General features: G+C 40.9%; 1 protein-coding gene across 2 annotated transcripts in view; it reads right to left on the reverse strand.

The window, feature by feature from the left end:
* HSPA4L (heat shock protein family A (Hsp70) member 4 like) overlaps positions 1–7,025 on the reverse strand; it is a 56,634-nt gene extending 49,609 nt beyond the window's left edge. The window contains exons 1-2 of one of the 2 annotated variants that reach the window (XM_020916713.2): positions 6,389–7,025; positions 4,988–5,185 (exon numbers count right to left, since the gene is read on the reverse strand). In XM_020916713.2, the coding sequence (XP_020772372.2) occupies positions 4,988–5,185; positions 6,389–6,846 (656 nt within the window). In that variant the 5' untranslated portion in view covers positions 6,847–7,025. Of the gene's footprint in view, positions 1–4,987; positions 5,186–5,837; positions 5,910–6,388 lie in introns of those variants that run through there. The other variant, XM_070474860.1, reaches the window with a different exon arrangement.
* Positions 7,026–11,247: the final 4,222 nt, after the last annotated feature.

Here is an 11,247-nt window from a genome sequence, read left to right on the forward strand (position 1 = left end):
TACTTCACCAACTGAGCTATCAGGGAAACCCAACCACATACTAACCACATACTAAAAGGCATGTTAAACATCTTAAACTTATAATGTATATTATGTAATTTGTACCTATCATTCCTGCCTTCTAGAATTTTTTCAGAATTTTGCAGCTACAAATTTGCAGCTACAAATGACTAGAGATTCATTTTGTTTTGTGGATAATATTCATATGAAAAGATTTTATAGTACTAGCTTTGGCCATGCTAAAGTGTGGAATGTCTGCCCATCCACTTATCTAGGCACAATTTCATTAAAAAAAAATTCACTGAATTTTTGTTTGTCAACAGCAAAATACTTTGCAACATACACTAATAGACATGTACAGATAAACGGAATACTGTACATACATTAAGAAGAATGAGGTAGTGATAGCAAATTTGAGATGTTCACATATTTTGAAAAAGCCAGCTGCAGAATGTATATAAATGTAATTCTACTTTTGCTAAAATAATCCCAGTTTTATACATATACTCACTATGTATAGAAACACACACATTAAAGTTTAGGAGGTAGTTGGGAAGAGACAGAGGAAATATACTTTATGTAATTCTTCAGTATTTAAAATACTTTAAATTAAAATTAATGTAGTCTCATAGTAAAACATACCAACAAACCATTTCATATGATACAAAGAATAAATAATTTTAAAAATGTAAAAATTTTCCCCTAACCTGAACTTCTATTACCATTAAAAAAATCCTCCTCCCCAGCAAGTCACTGTTAGTGTCTGGAGTCTCATTTTCCGTGTAGAAAAATTTTTTATTTTCAGTATCTCAAGGTAAGTGATTTCTACTTTTGTGCATTGAACAGGACATCTCACATATCTGAGATGTGGTGTATAAATAATATTTTCCCATATTTTCAGATTATACATTCACTGATAAGGACAGAAAACCAGAGAACTGGTTAGTCTGCTAAGTTGGATCCTGCAGAATTTTAATAGTAAAACAAATATATACATCTAACAAAAATGTCTTGAAATAAGTTTGATTAAAAGATCCATTTTCTTTATTGTAAAGTAAGTTCATAAAAATTCAAAACATTACAGACTATATGTAGTAAGAGTACACTTCATAATCTACTTCCAAGAAATATCCACTATTAATAGTTTAATGTCTTTCTACACTGCTTTTCTCCATAGGTTTGCACTAACATATTTTGTATACCTACTTTTGTATCAACTGCTAAAATGAAACAAGATTTTTACATGTTCTCAAAATAACTTAAAAGCATACTAATATAACATTTTAAAACAAGATAATATTTCTTAGAAACTAGCCAGTAACAGATGACTTTACTGATTAAAGATGCTTCTCTATATAGTAACTGCCCAGAAAGATAATTTGTCCCAATACAGCCCATTACCCAATATGTAGATACCATCCATATGCCAACGGATAATGTAAGGACATTGGGGTTCTGGGGTCAAAGAAACCCAAAACTCAATCCATTTCACCACTATTTCTTGGCCAGGATATCTAACTTTGCTTAAGGCTTCTTATGAAAACAGATAGGTAGTATTATCAAACTCACAGAATTGCTGTGATACATATGCCAGTGCAAACAATGCCAAGCCCATAGAAATCATCACTAAATACTAACTTAAAATGCAGGAAGCATGTTTTAGCTGTGAGAGTTGGACCATAAAGAAAGCTGAGCATTGAAGAATTGATGCTTTTGAACTTTGGTGTTGGAGAAGACTGTTGAGAGTCCTTTGGACAGCAAGGAGATCCAACCAGTCCATCCTAAAAGAAATCAGTCCTGAATATTCACTGGAAGGACTGATGATGAAGCTCTTTGGCCACCTGATGCTGGGAAAGATTGAAGGCAGTAGGAGAAGGGGACAACAGAGGATGAGATGGTTGGATGTCATCACCGACTCACTGGACATGAGTTTGAGGCAAGCTCTGGGAGTTGGTGATGGACAGGGAAGCCTGGTGTGCTGCAGTCCATGGCATCGCAAAGAGTCAAGACATGACTGAGTGACTAAACTGATGTTTTATCTGACCACATGCTTTAATCTGATATTGAATGAGGATTTCTGGCTCCAGTTTTCTTTTCCCATGTGTGAAACTAACCACTTTGATATAATTGAATCTGAGATGGAAACTCCAATCCCTATATCTATACTTAACTGAACAATATAAACATATACAAGACCTTAAAAATGTGCACACTCAGTAATTCTAATTCTAGAAACTTACTTGAAAGAATTAAGGGTCAAAAATGTAGTTACAAAGATAGTTATTGCAGCACTGTTTATAAAAAGAAAATATAAACAACCTGAATACCAATAAGGGATGATTTAAGGAAATTCAGTGTTTCATTATACAAACACTGAAATTAATTGGGTCCTATGTGCTAAGCCACTTCAGCCATGTCTGACTCTTTGCAACCCCATGAACAGTAGCCCACTACAGGCCAGAACTTAAGCAATTATCTTTTTCATTAAGTTGTCCCTGGTTTATACATAGGATTCTCCTATGCATACATAATTATATTAAAGAATGAAATGTGAAAAAGTATGGGTGCTGAAACCAACTAAATCAATCATTTTCTACTTTTTTCCCCACATGATCTTTTTAAAATGTATTTGCATCTTAGCAATGCCTTTGTCATATTACATTGATGTTAGCAAATGAGACATACAAAGAATTTTTTTAAAATTTATTGTCATGTTTTAATTTCCCATCCATTCAAAAAAGTTTCTAGTTTTATGATTTAGATTTTTTTTTTTGAAAAGCTAGTTTATGTGTATTATTAAATACTGTGTTGTATTAGAAAAGTGTCAGGTCCTCCAATAGTTACGCTTTTTGCAAAAATAGGCATTTAATGAATAAACATCTAGGAATCAGGAAGGGCTATGTTTTCACTCAATAATGTAAGCCCCACAAAGTAAATACACACTGTAAGGGCACCAGACCACAATGAAGCACTAGTTCAGTAACAATAAAAGGTATACTCCTGAAATACATGACAGCATACAACTCCAGAAAGAAGGGCAGAGTTGCTGACACAAGCTAGGAATACAGTCCTTCCACTTTTAGAACGTTCTACTTTGGTTTAGCCTCATTAAGTCTAGATGTTAGAAGTGACTCTCTTACATACAAATCAGAAAGATAACCTCAGCCACACAGAATTTGCCAATGTGCTTAAGAATATTAACAGAGACTTTTAGAAGACTTAAATGAGCAGCCTAATTTCTAAAGAACTCTCTCTGAAAGCGTGGCCAAGCTCTTTAAAGAGTCATAGAACCACTAATAAGATTTTTGGGCCTGGAAATGCAGCATCTGTTTTACAATTCTGGTTTCTGATCTTTTAGGATAAGGCTTTAAAGGTAAGGGGAACATCCATCCGACCTCTCATTTTTTCTCTATAGGCTGTTCCTGAAGTCAAAGACTGCCCCCATTAACCTTTACTCTGATGAAAGAGGAGAGTGGAATTTCCTAGTCCTTTTCTGGCAGAAGCCCATATCTGTTGTGACTTAAAACGCTGTAGAGATGAAGTCATCAATAGTTCACAATTTACGCTTCACTGTCTCATTGTGCATAAAGCCAGAGAAAGATGTAAAAAGAAGAGTTCTAACAGTACTCATGAACATTAACCGACCTATGCTCACATTTGAGACTGTAAGTATACAGGAATTTCAGCAAAAGAAATATAATGCATATATCTAGAAAAAGATGGTATAAACTTTCTAGAATATTCTTTAAAAGAAACCAAAGCACAAACTGCTCCAAGTAAACTATCGTCAAAACCTCCTTGACATAATTTATTCATAAAAGATTAGCAATATAATTAAAGGCTTAGCTTAACACTGATCTTGGACAAGATTAGTCTTATGTTTAAAATATATTTTGGACCATTCAGAAGGGTCAAATCAACATGTTTGGTTGCTTAATCTTAGAAAATAAGACATCGGCAGTTAGTTACCTCATAAAATTACCGGTAACAGGAATCTACAATGAGAAGCTAGTTTTTCACATCCCTGTCTTACTTAATTATATTATTTGCTAACTTCCCAGACCACAGAAACAATGAAACATGTGGATACATGTTTCCATGACATAATGCCACTCCTAATTCTTTCATCAAGTGTTCATAATAGAATCACTTCACAATCATGTTTATACAGGACAGATGCCTCTGACTCTCCAACAATTCATTCTGTAGAAATACGCTTTCGATAGGTTCTAACTCCACTACTTTCCTTTAATGGATGAACATTACCGACACGTGGCTAACGACTCCCATCCCTGATTCTCTCCCTATTAATGCACCACTAACCTACGCCCCAGGAAACCCGTCTGATTACCCCCAATTCTCAAGGACACTGAGGTAAAATCCCTTCTTTCAAAAAACAAAAGAAGGCTTTCTAGGCCAGATGAACCTGCAACTCATATTCTGACATTTGCATTCTAAGCTTTCATTTCTTACTTTTCTGAGGGAAAGCTGTTGCGTTGACAGATGGGCAAAGGAGGAAGGGGAGAAACAATAAAGAATTTTTTTACTGAGCGAGCGCGGATGCCCGCCCTCGGCCAATAACCCCAAACAAGCCAGGCGAGGGGGGAACTAAAGATCTTTCTCTAATGTTCGGGACGTCGTGGTGGTCCCGCACCAACCCTTTTCCTAGAAACTAAACCAGGGCCGCCAGGGGACCCAGGCGTGGTGGTGGGCGCGCGCGGGGGTGGTGAGGGGGCGGCAGGGGGAGGGTGTGCGTGGGTACACAGATGCGCCAACTATCCGATAAGTCCCTTGTCCTTGAAGGAAAAGCAGCTTTGTGGAGCGAGGAAGTCCGACTCCCACCTGGGCCCGCCACCCCGCGGACTGCAACTGATGGGCTGCACCTGTCATCTCAGAGTTCGGCGCATCAGAAGAAACCAGCAGGCGGGACAAACGTGAGGGTCGGGAGGAAACGTTTCCCAGGATTACCACCAGACCGGACACTTACGGCGTACACCTGTCGCTGTACTCATTGGCGATGGTTTCGATGCCGCCGCTCCTCGCTACTGCGACGTAGCAGTTGAGAAAGCCGAGGTCAATGCCGACCACAGACATCCCGACACCTAATGGTAGGGGTGATGGTGCAGAAGCCCTCGGTGCGGGGACCGGGTCCTCTTCTGGGCTGTTGCTCCTGGAACTACGACTCCTACGAGAAGCAAAGGAGAGATGACCCCAAGTCGCTGCGCATTAAATCTAGGGCAGCGCGATGGGGAACCTTGGAGGAGGGGGAAGCCGCCCGCGCTGCAGCCTCCACCGCCCAGGTCTCTCTCCACTGCGGTTCGGCAGCCTCCAACCGGCAGTTACTGGGGTCTGCGCCTGCGTGTTCCGCCGCTGGGGGGGCGCGCGAGCTGCCCCTTCGTGCCCGAGGCTGCTCCTGGCCCCGACTTCGGCCGCTTCCGTCAGCGCTCGGGCAACGGCTGCCCGAGGAGCTGCGGGTTCGAGAAAGATCTGGAAAATGGAGGCGGCTGAGCCAGCAGGAGTGGGAGGGAGGAAAGGGGGGAGCAGGGAGGATCAGGCAGGAGAGGAGGAGGGGAAGCAGAGCCGGTTGGCTCGCCACCGCGCGGCTGCGGGGCGCACTGCGGTTGGACGAGGTGCGAGCCCCGGCCCGGCCGGCGGTTTGCCCACGTGTTTGGAAGAACCCCTTTGGGTTGTTTTGGCAACTGGGGACCGGCCTGCTGCAGCGGCAGGGCACTGCCCGGGCCTGCCCGGCGCCGGGCGCGCAGCCTGGCGGTTGCTGGCCCGGCGCCGCCGCCTCGGTCTTTCCCTCCGAGGGGCCCGCCCACAACTCCAGCACCCACCCGACGGCCTCGCCGCCCCGAGGGGCCCATGTGCTGCCAGCCAGCGCGCTTGCAGTCCCGCCGCGCGGCCCCGCCGCCCGCCCGCCGCGCCCAGCTCTGTGAGGTGGCGCCCATTGTGCGGCCGCCGGTGGCCTCGCCTCGCCTCTTCCCCGGGGGCGCGCGGACCCCGAGGGAAAGGGGTCCTTTTCTCCCCACGAACAACAGTTATCTTGTGTGAAAGCCAAATGAACAATTTTCCCCAGCCTAACAAGGGCTTGAAATACCAAAAGACAAACATGTCAAGAAACAACACACATGCAACTCTCTCGGTATAACTTCCCTCACTTTATCCTAAAAGGAGCAGCCTCCTCCACTAACCCTTACTTACCTCTGAAAACCAGTTTTACAGGACAGTAACATTAAGTCTGTGTGTCCTGTGACACCAGGCAAGCTTGTGTATAGCCGCCACCCTTTGGTCCCCAGAGAAGTCTCCAGTGGTTCAACTGGCTTTCTTCCTTTGATCAGGATAAGTGGTGGTGTCTGAAATTTAACCAAGTTATAGTTACACTTACAAAGTTTGGCTGCCCTGTTCCTTTTCATTCAATCCTTCCTGAGTTTCTTCTTCCTTCTTGTTCAGTTCTTTGTGGGTCTCCTGTTCCTTGTCATTTGGTTCCTTGTGGTCCTGTTGGTCGTCGTTCAGTTCTTCATCGGTTTCCCGTTCCTCGTCATTCGGTTCTTCGTAGTTCTGTTCCCTGTCATTCAATTCTTCCGGGATTTCCTTTTCTTTCTTGCCCAATTCCTTGTGTGATTCCTGTTGCTTCTTCCTTGATTCTTCAAGTGTTTCCTGTTTCCCGTTTGTTGGCATCATGAGAAAGACTTTTTTACGAGGTTTTTTCATAGGCTCACTGTCCTTATTTGTCCACTTCTTAAAAGAACTGAGACTTTTTACCACAATCAGTGCTGCAATAGCAGCAGCGGCAAGGGTGGCTATCGCTCCTGCTGCGGTTGCTATGAGGAACGTGAAATCCATTTTCAAGGGCGGCACTGAGGAAACTGTGATGTACTGTAATGTTCAGTAATGTTTTGGCTCCGGTCTGTCTTCATTAAAGAAAGACATCTCTCTCCCATCTCACAAGCACACAGGAAACGTGCTAACTCCCGACGCCGCCGCCATCCTCTGTCCTCGCCGCGGCAGGTGTCGCGGCCGCGTCTCCCAGCAGGCAGTGCGTGAGCAGGGCAGGGATTGGGTGCTGCTGCCCGCAGCAGAACCTGGGCCCCAGTGCTGCTGGGCGGCCCCCGGCTTGTACCCGTTCTCAGTTCCCCTTGGACCTACCGTTCCGTTAGGCCTGCCACCATCTATTTATTCTAGGATATCCTGAAATTCTCCTAGGACCATTTAGCTCCCCATTGCTTTCTGTACAACTTGAGAGTTTGAGAATAATTTTCCTATTAGAAAACACTTAAAAGATCAGAGTAAAAAAGAAACAACTGGGGTCAGGAGCAAGAGATTACTATTATTACATTCTTTACAATTTCTGGGAGGAAATGAGAGCACCTCCTGTCTGAAAGTACGACAGGTTTGGTGGGTCACAAGGATTGGGTTGTGGTCCCAGCTTGGTCTAACTTACTAGTGGTAGGACCTCTGGCAAGTTACTTAACCACCAAGCCCTAGGTTTAAAACCTGTTAAAATGAAGACGATACATGTAACTATGAGACTGTTATTATTATTGTATAATGTGAGCATAGGCATAGTGCCTGGCACCAAAAAGGCCAATATATGGTAGATATGCTCACCTGCTGCTGCAGTGTAGGAATTTTGTGGAGTTATGTATATTGATCAGCATACCCAGCAATCCTTGTGTATTCTTATAAATTCTAATATTCCTAGAGATTCCTGGCTTTTCTGTATATAGAACCATATGGCCTGGGAAATAACTTTTTTCATTTTTAATCTTCTTGTTTTCTCTTATGTTGCCTATGGTCATCAGTAGCACAATGAAGATTACAAGCTGTAATGATGAGCATCCTTGTTTTGTGCTTAACATTAAAGACATCCACGCTGACATTAGAGAACCTGGATTTATCCTCTTTTCCTTGCTAAGAGGTTTCTCCTAAGTGGATACTAAAATTTAACAAATGCCATGCATCATCTATATTTTGAAATGATTTTTCTCATCAGTTAATGTGGCGAATAATATGAGCAGATTTTCTAATTCATATTTCTGAATAGATTTCTAATTGCTGCACTCCTAGGATAAACCTGTTAGGCCATCCATGATGGTTCTGTTTTAGATACATTTGATTTACCTTTTGATTATTTTATTTAGAATGTTTATATCTGAGAGGTTTAATTTTCCTTTATTCTTCTTGCTAATATCAAGATTATACTAGCTTAAAGAAGTTGAGAATGTTTCCTCTTTTTCTTTTCTCTGGCAAGGTTTTGCAAAGACAAGCCTGAAAACCATTTTGACCTGGAGTTTACAAGCAGATTTATGACCATGGGTTAAGTTTCTTTAGGGTATATAGTCTATGTTTTCTATTTCTTGTATCAATATTTATATTTTTACTGAAAAGTGACCATTTCATCTAGGTTTTCATGTTTGTTGGCATAAATTTGATTATTCATTTAAAAAAATCCCTTCCACAGCTATGTATCCAACTTTCTCAATATTGTTTATTTGAATCTGTTTTCTTGGTTCCTTATCAGCTTTACTGATAATACTGATACTAGAGAAATGTGTCTGTGGGTTTGTAATTACTGCACTCCAGAATTAAGCAGATGTACCTACCTAGTTATAATAATACACCTAGTTTTGTATACATTGGGGTCTGCCCCTGAAACATTTTAAGGAGGAAGAGACCAAAATGTGTGTAGGCTCCCAAGAAAACTGATTATCCCCAAATTTACCAAGTTATGTTACCTCTCCCACCAAAAAGTCTTTTACAGCCAGGGTTTGTCTAAGTTTACCAATATGTTTACCAATTTGTTTACTTGACTGCTTTGGCATCCCTCTTTCCATCTGGGTTCAGTTTTCTTTCAGTAATTGTTTCAGTAAAGGTCTCTGAATGGTGAACATTTTTGTCTAAAAATCTTTTAATGTAAAAAAAAATTTCTTTTATTGGAGGATAATTGCTTTACAATGTTGTGGTATCTCCGATTTACCTTAACTTTTGAATAACAACTTGGTTGTCGAGAATTTTTGATTGACAGTAACTGTCCCTTATATTTTGGCATCCATTATTATTGATGAGTCTAAATATTGTTCCTTTCCAAGATATGAGTTTTATCTCATTATTTCATTTTGTAGTTTCATTAGGATGCATCTACTATGGATTTTATTAGATAAAGTCTACTCAGAATTTTTTTATTAACCTGAGGATGGATGAACTTTTCAGGTTCTGGAGAAGTCTCAGTCATTGTCCTTTGATTACTGCCTCTCACCCCTTTGCAGTGTCTTTGGATCTCCTATTAGAATGTGTAGGGACTCTTTAACTTCTATGACTCTTAACTCTTTTCATCATGTTTTTAATTTCACTCTACCATTTCTAGATGTTCTTTCAAACATGACTCTTAGCTTTTTGTCATGTTTTTCATTTCACTCTACCATTTCTAGATGTTCTTTCAGACTTGCCTGTTCTTTTTTTAACTGCACTATTTGTATTGCTTCCTTTAAAAAATTTATTAGTCATTTTAAACATTCTAACTCTAGAGCCTTTGAGAGTATTTTATCACATTTTTAGTTCTCGGGGTGCTAATTCTGACTGTATAATACCTACCAGCTCTTCCACACAGTGCTTGTTCCCGCATGAGATTCATGTTTTCACTATAAATTCACCTTCAGTAAGGTTGTTTTTTCTGTGGGATATTTTGTGTGCCCTGGGTCACAGAAGTGTCCCAGAGAGGTTTTGTTATCTGTTTCTGTCAGAGCCCTGCGGAAGTCTCACTGGCCCTGGAACAGTTTTAATTATTCAGGTTGGAGTTCCTGTATCACAGACAGTGTTTATGTAAATATTCGGAACTTTTTGTTGGGGCTCAAGCCTCGGGGTTTTAATTTCTCACAGATGACTTTCCTTTTTCCAACTTGTTGCTTGAGGTAGTTGGCAATCCTCATTATGTACTATGGTCTGGTGCCTATCTTAGTTTCTCCTTTTAAATAAAACCCCTTCCAACCTTTCAGCTTTATTGTAATCATGTGGCTGGTAGGCACAGCATGTTGTTTCAGTCCCCTAGGTAACATTTCATTTTCTTTTGTCCTAACTATATACATGTTCCAGCCTTCAAAGAATACACTTTTGGTCTAGCGATTTAGTCATTAAATTCCTGTTTGTTCTCTATGGATGCCATTCAGGATTTTAAAGACTTTTTGCTTCTAAGCATGTCCCTGAATAAGCTGAAAACTTTTCTTTTCTTAGTTTATGTTTGTATGGGACACTGTTACTAATATCTTATTATTTTAACTGTGTTGGTACATCTTAAATCTTTTTTGTAGTAACAGAATTACTGATAGTATAGAAGGAAAGAAAAACATCTATCTTGTTATTTAACTTTTTGTGTTATGTTGACCTCTGCAAGAAATCATGTTAAGAGTTTTCAAAACAGTTAACTTTTTTTCTCAAGTGATAGCACCCAATATACTACAAAGTATACTTTGGATTATTTTCCTTGAAATATACTTTGCCCTGTGCACCAGGAAGTTCACTCACCCTGTTTTGGTTTTACCCAGTCATTGCCTCATAAAATCTTTCTAAAGTTTATCCCCACTAGCTTAACATTCCTTTACCCACTAAAACTTTAAAATCTTGGGGATTTCAATTGTACTATCTTCTACAACATTTCTGAAAAACCAAACAGACTCCTGTACAAAACCCTGAAAACTCTGCTTTGTCTTTAAGCCAGTTCCCAATTCTGATAAAAATTTGGTTCAGTTCAGTTCAGTTGCTCTGTCGTGTCTGACTCTTTGCAACCCCATGAATCGCAGCATGCCAGGCCTCCCTGTCCATCACAAACTGATGTCCATCAAGTCAGTGATGCCATCCAGCCATCTCATCCTCTGTCGCCCCCTTCTCCTCCTGCTCTCAACCCTCCCAGCATCAGGGTCTTTTCCAATGAGTCAACTCTTCACATGAGGTGGCCAAAGTACTGGAGTTTCAGCTTCAGCATCAGTCCTTCCATTGAACACCCAGGATTGATCTTTAGGATGGACTGGTTGGATCTCCTTGCAGTCCGAGGGACTCTCAAGAGTCTTCTCCAACACCACAGTTCAAAAGCATCAATTTTTTGGTGCTCAGCTTTCTTCACAGTCCAACTCTTACATCCATACATGACCACTGGAAAAACCATAGCCTTGACCAGATGGACCTTTGTTGGCAAAGTAATGTCTCTGCTTTCTAATATGCTATCTAGGTTGGTCATAACTTTCCTTCCAACGA

This window comes from Odocoileus virginianus, chromosome 12, assembly GCF_023699985.2.
Source record: "Odocoileus virginianus isolate 20LAN1187 ecotype Illinois chromosome 12, Ovbor_1.2, whole genome shotgun sequence".
Classification (NCBI taxonomy): Eukaryota; Metazoa; Chordata; class Mammalia; order Artiodactyla; family Cervidae; genus Odocoileus; species Odocoileus virginianus.